Here is an 18,819-nt window from a genome sequence, read left to right on the forward strand (position 1 = left end):
ACAGTACTTACAGGTAACTCCAGACTGTCTTTGATCATCCTGAAGGTGATCATTGGCTGAGCCTTTGCCATTCTGGTTATTCTTCTATCCATTTTGATGGTTGTCTTCCGTTTTCTTCCACGTCTCTCTGGTTTTGCTCTCCATTTTAAGGCATTGGAGATCATTTTAGCTGAACAGCCTATCATTTTTTGCACCTCTTTATAGGTTTTCCCCTCTCTAATCAACTTTTTAATCAAAGTACGCTGTTCTTCTGAACAATGTCTTGAACGACCCATTTTCCTCAGATTTCAAATGCATGTTCAACAAGTGTTGGCTTCATCCTTAAATAGGGGCCACCTGATTCACACCTGTTTCTTCACAAAATTGATGACCTCAGTGATTGAATGCCACACTGCTATTTTTTTGAACACACCCCTTTCAACTAATTCAACTAATTGCCCAATTGCACAGCCTTAAGAGCGTGCATATCATGAATGCTGGGTCTCATTTGTTTTCTGACAATCTACTGAACCTACTGGTAACTTGTTTGCCACGTAGCAATAAAAAAATATACGAAAAACCTTGATTATTCTGGTTAGTCACATTGTACTGCTATTATTTTGAACAATACTGTATATATATATATATATATATATATATATATATAAATAAATATGTATATATGTATATGTGTATATGTATATATGTATATATGTATATGTATATATGTATATATATATATATATGTATATATATATATATATATGTGTGTGTGTGTGTGTGTGTGTGTGTGTGTGTGTGTGTGTGTTTGTGTGTGTGTATAAGTACAGTCAGGTCCATAAATATTGGGACATCGACACAGTTCTAATCTTTTTGGTTCTATACACCACCACAATGGATTTGAAATGAAACGAACAAGATGTGCTTTAACTGCAGACTTTCAGCTTTAATTTGAGGGTATTTACATCTAAATCAGGTGAACGGTGTAGGAATTACAACAGTTTGTATATGTACATCCCACTTTTTAAGGGACCAAAATGAAGTGTTTTAAGTGTGGCGATGTGGGCCATAAAAGGATGGCGTGTCCACATAAACCTCAGAACAGTGAGGAGGCTGCAGGCCCTAGTGATGCTATTGATCTGAGACCGCATCTCTTGGCGGCTCTGATGGATTTTTGGAGCTCATATCGGGAATGCTTGTATTCCATGATATCTCCTGTCGTGAAGGCTGTACACCGGTTTCTAATTTTGATGCGCACATCCGCATTGAACCAAGGCTTCTGATTAGGAAGCACTCTAATAGTTCTGGAGGTGATGCAGAAAGTCTGATCATAACCTGGTTCTGCTCACGCCACAGTACAAACCACGGATCCAGAGACAGCCCACGACCAAACGCTCCTTCAGGAAATGGTCTCCTGAGGAAGCAGAGGCTCTGAGAGATTTTGAGTGTAAAGATTTGAGCGTTCTGCAGGAAGCATATGGCGAGGACATCGAGGGGGTCACTCACTGCACTACTGACTACCTGAACTTCTGCATGGACTTGTGGTCCCCATTAGAACTGTACGCTGCTTCCCTAATAACAAGCCGTGGATCACCAGTAATGTCAAAGACATCCTGAATAGGAAGAAGAAAGCATTCAAGACCACATAGACTACACACACCCTCCACACATATGGACAGTTCAACACCCCTATCCATCACCATTACCAAGGATCAGGTGAGCAGAGAGCTGAGGAGGCTCTGACCAAGGAAAGCAGTGGGCTCGGATGGAGTGTGTCCAAGGATGCTTAAAGCATGTTCTGCTGAACTGGGGGAGCCAATCCAGCATGCATTTAATCTGAGTCTGCAGCTGGGGAGGGTCCCAGTGCTCTGGAAGACCTCATGTCTAATCCCGGTTCCCAAGAAAAAACACCCCAGGGAGCCGGGTGACTTTTTGACCGGTAGCACTGACATCACACATCATGAAGACCTTTGAACGGTTGCTGCTCCATGTCCTCAGACCTCAGGTTCACCATGCACAAGATCCACTGCAGTTTGGATACCAGGAGAAGATAAGCGTGGAGGATGCTATCCTCTATCTGCTCCACAGGGCCTACTCACATCTGGACCAGGAGAGGGCGCTGTGAGGATATCTGTTTTTGATTTCTTTATGCAGGCCCGTCGCAACAAGGCAGGCAAACCAAGCAATTGCTTGGGGCCCCGAGCTGACCTGGGGCCCCAAGACAACGACTGGTTAAGAATAAAATGCAACGACACTGTGTGAGCGCCCCTTTGATCGTCAATGCAGTAACGTGTAATGACACTGTTATCGGGATTCCCCTCAAGGGGGCCCCTCTCAGTTGTCGCTGACAGCAGCAGGCCAACCAAGTCAAGTGATCTCTGCTTTTTTTTTTTCGAACGGAAGGAATATGGTTACTGTAATATGTTTTTTTTTTAACGGGATAAGGAAAACGCAGATCTCATATCTCACTAAATAAGGATGTGAACACATGAACAACATCTACAGAACTGCTCTTAACAAAAACTTTAGTTTGCTTAATTTTCAATAATTAAAAGATAAATTAATGTTTGGTGTTTAATGTGCATCTCAGAAAATGCTTTATTTAAAAACCCACCTGAATGGCACTTAAATGCACTTAATTCATCTGTCAACTTTATTGTCATTGTTCAAAGTACAAGTACAGACAGAGAAACAATTATTAATAATTAAATGTTTTTTTTTTTTTTTTTTTTTTTTTTTTTTTTATGTATGCATTGCATTCTATGCATTTAAAAAAAAAAGTTGTTCATTTAACGCACCCCTGAACTGGTAATAGTGACCTCTTTCAATATGCTAATAGTGAAATGGTTAAACGTACTTCATAGGTAATTTCAGATTTTTGTTTCAATTATTTCCCAGCTACACCATAAACTTCATCCTCAACATTAACAGATGCATCACTTCTCAGTGCTGATGTTTCCTCTATATAGCACAAGGTACCACAAGCTCTATAATTATAGCTGATATCCTGCACAGCCCAGAGTTTAAACTAAGTTTGTGCTGTCATATTATTAGAAGAAAAAAAAAAAACAGTGCAAATCACTATTGAATTCCCACCAAACTATTTTTTCAAGCAGTATTTGCACTGTAAACTTTTTTTTATTTTTTTTTTAAAATAAAGTGCAGGTGAACTTAAACTGTATGGCTATGCTGTGGTTCCTGTAGGCTTTGCGTGTGTGTGTGGGGGGGGGGGGGGGTTGTCGGGGGGCCTCTATGTCCATTTTGCTTGGGGCCCCCAAATTCCTTCAAACGGCCCTGCAAATATGGACTCTCTCTGCAGGAAAGGGCAGAGCCATCTGTATTTCCTGAGAAGGCAGGGGTCCTTCAACATCTGCAAAAAACTACTGCAGATGTTTTACCAGTCTGTTTTGGCCAGCGTCCTCTTTTATGCTGCAGTTTGTTGGGGAGGAAGCAGCAAGAAGAGAGACGCTGGTAGACTGGACCGACTGGTAATGAGAGCTGGCTCAGTAGTGGGTTCAGAACTGGACTATCTGGTGACAGTGGCAGAAAGAAGGACCCTGGACAAACTGCTGTCCATTCTGGATAATGCCCACCACCCTCTGCATAGCACCTTCATCGGACAGAGGAGTGTGTTTAGTGGCAGACTGCTGTCCCAGCTCCACTAACAGACTTAAAAACTCTTTCGTCCCATTGGCCATCAGACTGCACAACAGATCAAAGTCAGGGCAATGTGGACAATAGACAAATTGACTTGATAATTTTTACCTTCCTCTGCACTCTCTATCTTGTACTTTTCATTGTTTTTGTTTATTGTGGTTACAGTGTTAAAAGTTAAGTTTTTTTATGGCTATTGTGTTATACGTTAAGTTAATTTATTTAAATTTTATTTTTATAGGTTAAATGTATGCATGTATGTTTTCATATGTTTTTTTTTTCGGATGCTACTGGATATTTGAATTTCCCTCGGGATAAATAAAGTATATATCATCATCATCATCATCATCATCATTGATCCTCAAGGACACTGGGTCACTGAAGAACCCTAGTTTTTTAATTCAATTATCCAGACAAGGATGTTATCTTCTGTGAGTATATGGACATGCTTACTAAGGGATAACATTGTAAATCTAGGGCACCTTTTGGACAATAATGGATGGAGATCAGCAAAGACCCTCAGAGAGGTGACCGGATTACAGTCACTAAGACTTACAGCAAAACTGATGGAGTACATTTTTAATGTAATACCAAGCAGCTACAGAGAGATCATCGCAAGGGAGGAAAACGATGAGAAAGGATTCCCAAAGATAAATAGAACTTTTTGAGTCTACATCAAAGAAGGCCATATATTACATCACAGTGAAGGTCATACATCAAGAATCACTCAGTAGAGTAAAAGCCTCTGGGTGGCCAGGACTGTTGACACCAGAGTTCCTCGTGGGGGACAGATGGAGAGCACTGTATAGACCTCCAGTGGAGAAGCGAACAGCTGATTTACAATGGAGGATTATTCACAGGGCAATAGCTACAGACCAGCAGTGGGTGGGGAATGTAGGTTTTGTGGTGAAGAGGAGGATTTGGAACATTTGTTTTTAAGAGGTGCAAGACTACTAAGTCTCTTTAAACATCTTAAGAAATGGTTCAGGGAATTTAACAAGGATTTTTCCGAATAAAGGGTTCATTGGAGGGTTAAAGTGTGGATTTTTGATGAGGAAGAAAGTGTGTTTATTAAGATATCTGATTTGGGACTGCAAAATCGTCAGTGTGGAAGACTAGGAAGAACAAAGCGTTAACCTAACCCTAACACAAAGGCTTACAACTTGCATCTACGGATCCTGAAATTATGTTTAGGAGATTAGTGGCAGGAAGGCTTAAACTGGAGTATGCGTATTATAATATTGTAAATGATGTCAGGAGTTTTATTGAAATATGGTGTGTTAATGAGGTTTTATGCACCATTTATGATGATGTGATAGTTCTGAATTTAATTTTTTTCTTATATACATATGTGGGTTTATATGTTCTAATTTTATTATGTAATGATTGAATGTGAGTGTATGAATGTGAGTTTTGAAATGTAAAATTTTTTGACTCTCTCTCTCTCTCTCTCTCTCAAAGATGGCCCTGTTTTTCTATGAGCCCTCACTGTTCACATGTCAAACCAACTCATGCGGGACAGATTCAGTACCTTGTAGAGAGGGTGTGGAGAGGGAAGATTGCGCAGTGTGGCCACGGTGAACACCTCCGCCAGCAGGTGAGTTCTCAGCAGGTGAAAGTCAACCTCGTGAACGGCAAACTCTGCGTTTCGGACGAAGATCTTGGCCAGTTTCCAGTCGGCCTTTGAATCCGTTGGGAGGAAGATGGGATTGTCTTTGCTGGGCTTTTGCCTTAACTGTGCAGATTAAATTTGAACATCCGTGAAAATGGTACAAACAGTGTCTTTCATACCTATGTCCCCAGGTACTTCTCTTTCGGTCGAAGCACTTCGACATCACCCTGAGATATCGCTTCTTGAGCATTTCCCAGCTGAAGACCTTTTTTAATCCCTCAACATGCTCAAGGAACAATATCCCATACAAGGGGATGTCTTGTGTTCTCCCTCAAAGAGCCGAGGTTATATTCATAACCCCTGGATTTCTACACTTCGGATGCAAGATACACACCTGAATGGCGATGGGCAGCATCATGCTGTGAGGGTTGCAGTACAGCAGGACCAGGGGAGCTGTGAGATACTGCTGCCTGCCACTGACAACATTTCCCACCAGCCCATCCAACATCTTATAGTCAGACAAGAAGATGTTCCCTTTCTGGGTATGGGGGTGGATCACACCAAATAATGAAGAAAACCAGGAAATTAGGCAAAGCCAAAGCAATCCAGACCAAATTATTGCCAGTAGCAATTAGCGTACCTTCATCTCCTGCTGCAAGCTGCTGCCTCTTAGGCTGTTTTTGACCATGTCTTCTGTGACGGGGAAATTCTCAGGCAGATTTGAGCAGCGCTGGACCATCATGGGATTGAGGCCATTCAGAAACTGGTAGCCAAAGAACTCGTCCTCATCCCAGTGCTTCTGAGTGTATTCTGCAAAGCATGCTGTGTCAGAACATATGCTACAGTACAGACAGTACTTTATTTGTAATACAGTCATTTTGAACCGTTCATTCATTTAAGATGAGTACCAATGGTTTTCACTCCGTTTTCACAAATGATTCCTTCCAGTTGGCTGATGCTTTCCCACGATTTTCTGCAGTTAGCTAATCCAGTTAGCTTCAGAGCAGCTAACCTGCACAAAAAAGAATACACAGGTACATAGTGCAAACATTAATAGTGTAACTAGCCTTAATATACTACCTATGGTCCATCCTAGCTTTAGTTGTTAGCATCTTTGTAGTTACTATTAGATATTATATTATTTGTCTTCGAGAAGACAAAGCTATTTTGTGAATACAATCTACTTCCATGCAAAATACACTGAAAATCCATGAATCATGTTATTAAATCACCACAGTTCAGTTTTAACTAATGCATACTTAAAATTAAATTTAGCTATAAATATTCAGCATTTTCACCAGTGCAATCTATAACTAAAAAACACACCATATTTAGGCTAACCTACAAACAGAAAATGTTGATACGGTCCATTGCCCTAATAATAATGGTGAAATAGTTAAGCTTGCTGTTGTGGGCTCACTACTGATAAACTCTCTAAATGCGACTCTGGAGTTACCATTACATTGGGTAGCCTACTTTTAGCTTAGTATATATGGCTAATCCCTGAAAAATAATTGCAGTTCATTTTTGAATAAAGCATACTCCAAAGTAATCGGACATTACCTCTAAGTCACCAATATAACTTATCTCTCCTGTGGTGCTTGTGCCCATGGAACCCGGATGCAATCATCCAGGCTCAGGAGATTCATCTTTTATTTTCTTTTTTCAAAGACGATGAGACCCTAAATAACCTGTTCTGGCTCGGGCCGAACTTCCTCGCCCAGCTCCTCCCCACCTCCTCGCCCACCTCCTCGCCCACCTCCTCCCCACCTCCTCGCCCTCCTCCTCCCCACCTCCTCGCCCAGCTCCTCCCCACCTCCTCGCCCAGCTCCTCGCCCACCTCCTCCCCACCTCCTCGCCCTCCTCCTCCCCACCTCCTCGCCCAGCTCCTCCCCACCTCCTCGCCCTCCTCCTCCCCACCTCCTCGCCCACCCTCCTCCCCACCTCCTCGCCCAGCTCCTCCCCACCTCCTCGCCCACCTCCTCCCCACCTCCTCGCCCTCCTCCTCCCCACCTCCTCGCCCAGCTCCTCCCCACCTCCTCGCCCTCCTCCTCCCCACCTCCTCGCCCACCTCCTCCCCACCTCCTCGCCCACCTCCTCCCCACCTCCTCGCCCTCCTCCTCCCCACCTCCTCGCCCAGCTCCTCCCCACCTCCTCGCCCACCCTCCCCCTCGCCCAGCTCCTCCCCACCTCCTCGCCCAGCTCCTCGCCACCTCCTCCCCACCTCCTCGCCCTCCTCCTCCCCACCTCCTCGCCCACCTCCTCGCCCACCTCCTCCCCACCTCCTCCCCACCTCCTCCCCACCTCCTCGCCCTCCTCCTCCCCACCTCCTCGCCCACCTCCTCCCCACCTCCTCGCCCTCCTCCTCCCCACCTCCTCGCCCAGCTCCTCCCCACCTCCTCGCCCAGCTCCTCCCCACCTCCTCGCCCAGCTCCTCGCCCACCTCCTCCCCACCTCCTCGCCCTCCTCCTCCCCACCTCCTCGCCCACCTCCTCCCCACCTCCTCGCCCTCCTCCTCCCCACCTCCTCGCCCACCTCCTCCCCACCTCCTCGCCCAGCTCCTCGCCCACCTCCTCCCCACCTCCTCGCCCTCCTCCTCCCCACCTCCTCGCCCACCTCCTCCCCACCTCCTCGCCCTCCTCCTCCCCACCTCCTCGCCCAGCTCCTCCCCACCTCCTCGCCCAGCTCCTCGCCCACCTCCTCCCCACCTCCTCGCCCTCCTCCTCCCCACCTCCTCCCCACCTCCTCGCCCTCCTCCTCCCCACCTCCTCGCCCTCCTCCTCCCCACCTCCTCGCCCAGCTCCTCCCCACCTCCTCGCCCAGCTCCTCCCCACCTCCTCGCCCAGCTCCTCGCCCTCCTCCTCCCCACCTCCTCGCCCACCTCCTCCCCACCTCCTCGCCCTCCTCCTCGCCCACCTCCTCCCCACCTCCTCGCCCACCTCCTCGCCCTCCTCCTCCCCACCTCCTCGCCCACCTCCCCGCCCTCCTCGCCCACCTCCTCGCCCAACTCCTCCCCCACCTTTGTGCTTGCTGTATAAGCTGGTCCCTCACATCCATTCTGTCAGATCACCATTTAGTGTGTGCGTGTGTGTGTGTGATGGGTAGGTTTAGGGATAGGGTTAGTGTAAGGGGATAGAATATACAGTTTGTACAGTATAAAAACCATTACGTCTATGGAAAGTTCCACACGCACACACACACACACGTGCACGCACACACACACACACAGACACACACACACAAACACAAACACGGGGCAGGTTTGGCCAGGATGCCGGTGTTACACACACACTCTTTGAACACCACAGGGTTAGGCTTTGAGAACATGGGGTTGTTTATGAGCCGTGTGTGTGAGTCGTGTGTGAGAGATGAACACCACAGGGTTAGGTTAGAACATGGCTTGTCCACTCACTGCTTTCCTGCACCGGAGTAAAACTCGGCCTCTTTAGTGAAAGAGAATCGGACCTCAGCTGGCAGAGCGAGGGGATTGTCGCAGTCGATGACCTGAGGCGTGCCCTCCGTGTACACACACCACCTGGGGGAGAATATTCAGCTGTGTATCAATGGAAGGGGTTTAATTTCAGTGTATTTATTATAATATAAAGCAGACACTTCACTCTCACACACGACAAACCTGAATAGCTTCTGCTGCTCCTCCAGCTGCCTCATCCTCTGCCTCTGGGATATCGGGTTGGTGTCCTGGAACACAAGTGAAGCTGAAATGCAAATGACAACATTAATTCAAAATCTAAATTTGTTTATGTTTGCAACCGAAATAAAAAGTAGGCTACAGTATATTTTGTATATATCGTTTCTTGATCATGGATAAATGACTTGTCATCCATGTAAAAAAATGTTTATCATAGACACTTTAATTTGATTTCAAATGTGCTTTATTTTAAAAAGGCTGATGGTATCATTAACCTATAGCTAACCCATACTTAAGATACATAAAAAATCAAACTACAGTACATCTTGTTATTAGAGCATCTGACACTGCATCATATGAAGACACAAATGTTATTATTCAGCAATACACGTGTGTGTGTGTGTGTGTGTGTGTGTGCGTGCGCGTGTGTGTGCGTGCGTGTGTGTGTGTGTGCGTGCGCGTGTGTGTGCGTGTACATGTGTGTGTGTGTAAATGGGAGGGCCTACCTTTAGCAGGCCGTAAGACGAGCATCTCGTTGCAGTCCAGCCAGCAGTAACAGGGAAACAGGACCTTGTCTCCTTCGGGCGTGTTGACCGAGATCTTATCGCAGAACCACTGGTTGTAAAGTAGACCCATAAACGGCTTGGAGTAAAGCTTGACCGCTATGAGCTCTCCCAGAGACGCTTTACAGTGTATCTTAAATGCTCGCTCCTGCACAGACAGATGTGGCGTATTACGGGCCATTGTAGGTTAATAAAAATAATAATATGCCGTTGGCGGAGTGCGTTAAAATTCAGAGAAGAAATTCAGAATTTCCATGAAGAAACAGATATTCTGTGATTATAAAACCACAAGTTTGCATGAAAAAAAAGATTGCACTAAAAAAGAAGAATATTCTGTGATTTATAAAGTCCCAAATGTGAAGAATAAACTCTGAAAAATAGGAACCACATCTCTTTATATTGTGAGGATGTCGCCTACCTCATCACACCACAGACGCCAGATCCCACAGACACACGTTATAGGAAACTTTCCTGGCCAATAACAACAATTATAATCACAGTAATAACAACAATCTACAGAGACATTCTTAATATTACAGGAAAACAGGACACAGGTTTAGCTCATTTGAAGTGCTTGTGGTAAATGTTACGCTCTCAGATATAAGAAAAACAATCCCTCCTCTTGCCTTTGCTGCCGTATACACACCTCCAGGGCCCTAGAAGATTGCAGAACAGAGTTTGCGGATTCTCTCAGATCTATTGGTCAACGTCAATAAAGCATTGTTGGAGATTTTAACATTCACGTAGATAACACAAATTATGCGTTAGGGGCTGCGTTTACAGATTTACTAAATTAATTTGGGGTCAAGCAAAATGTCACTAGACCCACCCATCATTTTAATCATATACACTAGATATAATTATATCACATGGAACCAATCCTATTAATATAGATATTAAACCGCAAAGTGAAGATGTCACTGATCACTACCTTGTAACTTGCACACTGCGTACTGCTGAAATCTGCCATGTCGCGCCGCGCTAACAATTCTCCCAAACACTCTCGATAGATTCACAAATAACCTGCCACACACACACACACACGAAGTAGAGGAAATGACTAGCAGTATTAGCAACCTTTTCTCTAGTACATTAGAAACTGTTGAACCGATCAGATTAGAAAGGGTTAGAGGGAAGAGTACTGCACCGTGGTAGAGCAGTATTACTCACGCCATCAAGAGAGAAACGCGTAATCTAGAGCACAAGCGGAAACAAACTCACCTAGAGGTCTTTAGGATCGCGTGAAAGACAGCACTTCCCATTATAAAAAGGCTTTAAAAGCAGCCAGGGCCAAGAATCTCCGCAAACTAATGGAAAATAACCTAAGATATAAGATTTTTATTTTGTACAGTGACGAGATTAACACTAAACAGACATCACCTAAACAAATTATTCCATTACAGTTTAGTAGTAAGGACTTTAATGTTATCAATAATTTCCTCAGAGTTTGACTGTTTTGCAATTGCAGGGGATTTTAATATTCACATAGATAATGCAGAAAACAAAACTACAAAAGAAATGATAACGGTTCTAAACACATTTGACCTGATTCAGCATGTGCATGGACCCACACACAAAGGTGGACACACTCTGGATCTAATCATCAGTAGGGGTCTAAACATTTCATCCGTTGTTATTAAGGACGTAGCACTATCTGATCACTTCTGTATTTTCTTTGATATATTGATCTCTGCTACCACTGAATCTAGATCTGTCTCTGTCAGAAGGAGATGCATAAACGAGAACACAAGTGTACTATTTATGGAGGCTATATCTTTAACACCAAGCATTTCTGCAGACTCTGTTGATATTCTCCTTGATTCCTTCAACTCAAAAGTTAAGAATATTATTGATGATATTGCACCAATAATAGTCAGTAAGAAAACAGACAGAAATCAGTTTGGAGAAGATCAACAGCAGTTCAGACTATGAAAAGACAATGCAGAAAAGCCGAGCGGATGTGGAGGAAGACGAAACTCGAAATTGACTATAGCATCTATAAAGACATCCTTCATGCTTTTAATGTGAAACTAGCCACAGCTAGACAGAACTTCTTCTCAAACCTTATAAACAGTAACTTGAATAACACTCGTACTCTTTTTGCCACTGTTGAGAGACTGACAAACCCCCCAAGTCAGATTCCCAGTGATATGCTATCAGACAGCAAATGTAATGAGTTTGCTTGCTTCTTTTCTGAGAAGATCATAAATATCAGGAAGGCGATTAGCACATCCTCAAGTAATGCAGAGGTCAGACAGATTCGGCCAAAATATCAAAAAGACACTGTCTATTTTTGAAACAATTGATAGCAAAATTCTGGAAGACATAGTGCAGCAACTAAAATCATCAACCTGTTGTCTTGACACACTTCCCACATCTTTTTTCAAAAGTGTGCTTGACTGCTTAAAAGCAGATCTCTTAGAAGTGGTGAATGCCTCACTTCTTTCTGGGACATTTCCAAACTCCCTAAAAACTGCAGTTGTAAAGCCCCTCCTGAAAAAGACCAATCTTGATAACACAATTTTGAGCAATTTTAGACCAATATCTAATCTTCCTTTTATAGGCTAAATTATAGAAAAGCTTGTTTTTAATCAGCTGAACAAATACTTAAACTCAAATGGATACCTGGACAATTTTCAATCTGGTTTTCGACCACATCACAGCACAGAGACAGCACTCATTAAGATAATAAATGATATTCACTTAAATTGTGACTCTGGCAAAATATCGGTGCTGGTATTGCTAGATCTCAGTGCTGCGTTTGACACTGTCGATCATAACATACTACTAGAGAGACTGGAAAACTGGGTCGGGCTTTCTGGGATGGTACTCAAATGGTTCAGATCATACTTAGAAGGGAGAGGCTATTATGTGAGTATAGGAGAGCATAAGTCTAAGTGGACGTCCATGACATGCGGAGTCCCACAAGGGTCAATTATTGCACCGCTCTTGTTTAGCCTGTATATGCTTCCACTAAGTCAAATAACGAGAAAGAACCAGATTGCTTATCACAGCTATGCTGATGATACCCAGATTTACCTAGCCCTATCTCCAAATGACTACAGCCCCATTGACTCCCTCTGCCAATGCATTGATGAAATTAATAATTGGATGTGCCAGAACTTTCTTCAGTTAAACAAGGAAAAAACTGAAGTCATTGCATTTGGAAACAAAGATGAAGTGTTCAAGGTGAATGCATACCTTGACTCTAGGGGTCAAACAACTAAAAATCAAGTCAGGAATCTTGGTGTGATTCTGGAGACAGACCTTAGTTTCAGTATTCATGTCAAAGCAGTAACTAAATCAGCATACTATCATTTAAAAAACATTGCAAGAATTAGATGTTTTGTTTCCAGTCAAGACTTGGAGAAACTTGTTCATGCCTTTATCACCAGCAGGGTGGACTATTGTAATGGGCTCCTCACTGGCCTTCCCAAAAAGAGCATTAGACAGCTGCAGCTCATCCAGAACACTGCTGCCAGGATTCTGACTAGAACCAGAAAATCTGAGCATATCACACCAGTCCTCATGTCCTTACACTGGCTTCCAGTTACATTTAGGATTGATTTTAAAGTACTTTTACTCATATATAAGTCACTAAATGACCTAGGACCGAAATATATTGCAGATATGTTCACTGAATATAAACCTAACAGAGCACTCAGATCATTAGGATCAAGTCAGTTAGAAATACCAAGGGTTCACACAAAACAAGGGGAGTCCTCCTTTAGTTTTTATGCCGCCTGCAGTTGGAATCAGCTTCCAGAAGAGATCAGATGTGCTAAAACACTAGTCACATTTAAATCTAGACTCAAAACTCATCTTTTTAGCTGTGCATTTGTTGAATGAGCACTGTGAAATGTCCGAACTGATTGCACTATATTTTCACTGTTTTATTATTGTTTTATTATTATTATTTTTATGTAAAATCATTTTCTAACTGTTTTTAAATGTTTTAATCATTTTAAAAGTTTTAAAATTACTTGTTTTATTTTTGTTATTATTTTTCTTCATGATTATTTTACTTTCTTTTATGTAAAGCAATTTGAATTACCATTGTGTACGAAATGTGCTATATAAATAAACTTGCCTTGCCTTGCCTAAATAAACTTATCATTGCATCTAAACCAACAACATGTTTATTAGATCCAATCAGTGGTGTCAAAAGTACTGACATTCATTACTCAAGTAGAAGTATAGATACTAGGGTTTAAAAAGACTTTTGTAGAAGTTGAAGTATCAACTCAAGCTTTTTACTCAAGTAAAAGTGTAAAAGTACTGGTTTAAAAAACTACTTAAAGTTTAAAAGTAAAAGTAATGTAAGGGGGAAAAAATGCCATTAAGAACAAAAGCTTAGGCCGCACCACAGGGGCCTATTGTACACTACCCCACCTCCTCAAAAAACATTTTTCTAAAGGCCATAGGCCATAATGACTATAATGTTATATTAAAATGTTCATGTTGAAAAATTTGGGATGCACTAGGCTTCCTGTTTCAGCCGCATATATGAAAATACAAAAATGGTGTGCACATCCCAAACATCCAATTAGGACGCAGGTGCAAGACAACTAAATGATATAGACAAATAAAGAAGTGAAGTCTGAACACTGAAAACTACTGCTCCAGAGGAATTTAATCAAGCATTGTTTCGACCTTCAGGTCTTCATCAGCCGCATATATGCCCATTTAAAATGAACGCACTTTAGTACAATGCAAATACATTAAAGGACTAGAGATATGATGACTAGTTGCCAATAAGTATTGTTATGGTGCAAAAAGTCAAACTTTAGAGGTATGTCATCAATAACCTTTAATGGAATGTAAATGTACATCCAAGCTTAGCTGCAGGAATCTGCGAGGGCAATGGACAAGAACATTGGTGCAGGCTTAGTAACAATTACACTTGTATGGCTGTCTATTTACAATAAACATTATAGTGCTGTCAAAATGAATGATTATTCCAAGTGATTAATCAAAAACTAAAACTGAAAAATAAGTCATAATCCTGATACCTTCTTGATTGATAGCTTCTTCGGTACATACGTCTGCTATGTCCAGTGTTCTGGGGGAGGAACGAGTTACAAAGTTGGTAAAGCCTATCACAACATTGTCAATCGCATCGTCAATCGAAAACGCTAATTTATTCAAACGTCTCGCTACCGAACTACCTACAGTAGCTTAATTTGTGGAGGACGAAGAAAAAGCACTCATTTGGTAAATGAGCCAGTGAGAAATAATAACTTTTAAGTAGGGTCCAGTGCCTTTTCGATACTTTTAAAACGGTACTGAACCTGAACCGATACTTTAAAGGGGGGGTGAAATGCTCGTTTTCACTCAATATCCTGTTAATCTTGAGTACCTATGGAGTAGTACTGCATCCTTCATAACTCCAAAAAGTCTCTAGTTTTATTATATTCATAAGAGAAAGATAGTCTGTACCGATTTTTCCCGGAAAAACACGAGCGGCTGGAGGCGTGACGTGTGGGCGGAGCTAAAGAATCACGAGCGCCAGTAGGCTTTTGCGTTGAGAGCATGTGGAAGCTGTGACATTACCGTGAGGAAAAAACCATCATCCAAAACAAACCATGGCTAACAGTCAGATTCAGCCGTTTATTTATGATCCAGAATCAGATCCCGAGGCTGAAACTGAACGTGAGCAGCATCAGCAACGACTCGCTCCGAGCGGGGCTCGAACCCGGTCTCCGGCATGGGAGGCGGACGCACTAACAAGAAGGCAGAGATGTTTTAAGCAGTTTTACTCACCGCCTGCGGTTCCAACACACGATCGTGACCCTTTTTCGTTGGGATTGCATCATCCTTAAGAAATAAACGATACGCAAATCCGGCGTCAAACTGGGCTTTGTTTGTAAAACAAGCATTTTAGAAATGCAGGGAACAAACACAAACACTTGCACAACTCCGTTGATGCTCTGTAAAAATAAACTCCATCCACTGGTCCCTTAATGCTGTTTTTTCTTTGGTAATCTGTGCAGGGTTGTCTTGCCCTGGCAACCAAAAACACACTTCTTTTGTGACTTTTCGCGACGCTCTCGCTCTGATCAGTGATCAGTGTCTGTTCTCAGCCTCTTAGTGCGTTCTGCTATACGGGAGCGCGCGCTCTTCCAGCAGAGGTGCCCTTAGGACCCATATAAGGAAATTCCGCTCCATCTAACGTCACACAGAGCCATACTCAAAAAAAAACTTTCCGAAACTTGTGACAAACCGTAAGGAGTATTTTGGGAACAAAAATACTCCTTCAAACGTACAACTTAATTTTTGAAACTTTGTCCATGTTTAGCATGGGCATCCAACTCTTTAACAGTGTAAAAAACTCAGTACGCATGAAATAGCATTTCACCCCCCTTTAAAAAAAAGAACCACAAAAAAAACTATGGATAACTTTAAAGAACATTACAAATATTTAAAATAAATCCATAGCTTTCAGCTTGGATGCTCTCATTTCCCAAGTTGTGCTTCCCTTAATCTAAGGCTAATAAACGTATTTCACAATCTGGGTCATTATTTAATACAAAACCACACATAATATTTCTACTGTATCTCTGTCAATCACTCTGATATTTAGTTAAGATGAGTGCTGTCTGTCACTGTCTTTTATCAGTTCTGTGAATTACTGTATGCTCATTCTTTATAAAGTAGCAAAAATGTCATTTTTAAAATACAGTACTGTGCAAAAGTCTTATGGAAAAATTAGTATTTTCACCCCAAAAAGGGTTTTAAGCCAGTTATTTATATCTTTTGCTGCAGTGTGTCAGTAGGAAATATCAGTTTGCCATTAATTTTAATAATAATCTAGTGCGATTTTGAATGCACAAGCAGCTTGACAACAGCAAAATGAATGTTTGGAAATGTAAACTGATATTTTATACTGACACACTACAGCAATATATATAAATTACTGGCCGAACACCATTCTTTTAAGTGAAAATACTAACGTGTCTAAGACTTTTGCACAGTAGTGTATGTATAAAGTACGTATGATTAAATTAAGTATATTTAAATAAGTGTAATTAAAGTATGTGTTCGTTCATATGTGTTAAGGGCTAGATTTTCGCTGGAGGAAACGGCTGTGGTGTGATGAGCGAAAACTTTACAGATGAGAAACCGAGTGATTGTTTATTAAACACATACCTTGTGTCCTCTGTTTATTTAAGTGCGCATCCGCTGCTCCATTCGCGGTCTGCGCCTCTGTGGATTGAAGAGCGCGCTGAAAGACGGAAGGAGACCGGTCTGACGCTGGTTTCATGTGAAATTTAAGGGGACTGACTCTGAGGCGATCGGATACCGGTTCCAAACCCAACCCTACTTTTAAGAAATATATATTTTTTGATAAACGAGCCCAAAACTGGCTATGTCCTTGCTGGAGTGTGATGTGATTTGTGTCATGTGCAGGTGCGATGGATCACGTACAAACCAATAGGGTGTCAGAATGGTATATGTTTATCCTTCTCATCCAACCACAATCAAATTCACTGCTTCCGGATGGCGCGATTTATCTGGATACTATAGTTTTTTTATTTTATTTTATTTTTTTGAATGATGACACCCGGAATGAAAACAAGCCAAAATGAAATAGCAGTAACGAAGCTATTTTTAAAATGTAAGGAGTAGAAAGTACAGATACTTGCCTGAAAATGTAAGGAGTAGAAGTAAAAAGTCGGCTGAAAAATAATTACTCAAGTAAAGTATAGATACCCCAAATTTCTACTTAAGTACAGTAACGAAGTATTTGTACTTCGTTACTTGACACCTCTGGATCCAATACCTACTAAACTACTGAAAGAAGTGTTACCTGTAGCGGAAGAGCCTCTTCTCAATATTATTAACTTGTCTTTATCTCTAGGACGTTCAAGCTGGCAGTTATTAAGCCTCTCATTAAGAAATCACAGATCCAAATGAATTAGCAAATTACAGACCCATTTCAAATCTTCCATTTATGTCTAAAATACTAGAAAAAGTCGTGTCCGCTCAGTTAGGCTCTTTTTTGCTATATCTCTATAGGAGTTTTACTCTTTGACACATCATAAAATACACATAGATCGATTACAGAATTACACTGGTATTCAGAGACAGGCATTAAGGTGGTTTAGATCGTATCTATCAGACCGTCACCATTTTGTGTACCTTAATGAGGAACAATCTAAGATAATGTCAGTAAATGATGGAGTGCCTCAAGGCTCTGTGTTAGGCCCTCTGCTACTCTCAATATACAGTCGTGCTCAGAATCCCACTGTTATGCCGATGATACTCAGTTATAGTATAGTTCATTACGACCAGATGAATTCTCTAAATTGTCTAAGTTGACAGAATGCGTTAAAAATATAAAATATTGCTATATAAAAATTCATTTGGAAGGATCTACTGTAACTCCATCCTCTACAGTTAAAGACCTGGGCGTTATATTAGACAACAACTTGTCTTTCGAAAATCATATTTTATATGTCACGAAAACTGCCTTCTTCCAAAACATCGCTAAGCTCCAGAACATGCTCTTGTTTCGAATGCAGAAAAGTTAGATCATGCAATCATGACCTCGAGACTAGATTACTGTAATGCTTTACTAGCTAGTTGTCCTGCATCCTCAATAAACCAGCTACAGTTAGTCCAAAATGCCAGTGGTTACCTATTAGGTTCTGTATTAATTACAAAGTATTGCTACTGGCCTACAATGCCTAAATGGTTTAGCTCTTGTGTATTTAACTAATCTTCTATCACCGTACTATCCATCACACAACACTCTGGGCTTCTGGTAGTACCTAGAACATCTAAGTCCACTGAAGGAGGGAGAGTGTTTCCACATTCGTCTCCTAAACTCTGGAATAGTCTTCCTGGACTCAGACTGACTCTCCCAGTTTAAATCAAGATTAAAGACACATCTCTTTAACTAGCATTCACATAATGCATCTCCTACACTTATAGAGTTATATCAGATCAAATACACATGATAATCCAATGCCATGAACAGCAGCTATGCTAATTATTTTCTATTTTGCTTCAGTGTTTTATCTTCGGATGCCCATCCTGAGGTAAGAGTTTGGACCCAGTCTATAATGAAGACTTCAGATGCCATTGTTGTAGAAAAATTTACATTTTACTCTTTCTTATTTACTTTCTAAAACATTGTGCAGGGTTTTGTTTTGCTTTGTTTTTTTCTTTATATATTTTCATTTCTTTTCCCTTTTGATACTACTTGTGTTTTTCTCTCTCAATATGTATGTATGTATGTAACCTGAAATGCAACAAAGACATCACACAGTAACAAAGAGCCTTTGAAGTCCTTAGTGCGGGTAATTTAAAGACAGAGAGGTTAGCCATAAATAAAGACCTTTTGACCTCACGGGTGT

The 18,819-nt window shown here is 41.8% G+C and overlaps 1 protein-coding gene across 1 annotated transcript in view; it reads right to left on the reverse strand.

The window, feature by feature from the left end:
• The window catches only part of LOC113043657 (hydroperoxide isomerase ALOXE3-like), a 56,193-nt gene that overhangs the window by 28,380 nt on the left and 8,994 nt on the right, over positions 1-18,819 (reverse strand). Inside the window, exons 4-10 of the mRNA XM_026203167.1 lie at positions 9,401-9,605; positions 8,880-8,961; positions 8,658-8,780; positions 6,154-6,257; positions 5,886-6,055; positions 5,640-5,783; positions 5,165-5,368 (exon numbers count right to left, since the gene is read on the reverse strand). Of these exons, the coding sequence (XP_026058952.1) occupies positions 5,165-5,368; positions 5,640-5,783; positions 5,886-6,055; positions 6,154-6,257; positions 8,658-8,780; positions 8,880-8,961; positions 9,401-9,605 (1,032 nt within the window). The remainder of the gene's footprint in view (positions 1-5,164; positions 5,369-5,639; positions 5,784-5,885; positions 6,056-6,153; positions 6,258-8,657; positions 8,781-8,879; positions 8,962-9,400; positions 9,606-18,819) is intronic.

The sequence above is a fragment of the Carassius auratus genome, chromosome 25 (genome assembly GCF_003368295.1).
Source record: "Carassius auratus strain Wakin chromosome 25, ASM336829v1, whole genome shotgun sequence".
Taxonomy (NCBI): Eukaryota; Metazoa; Chordata; class Actinopteri; order Cypriniformes; family Cyprinidae; genus Carassius; species Carassius auratus.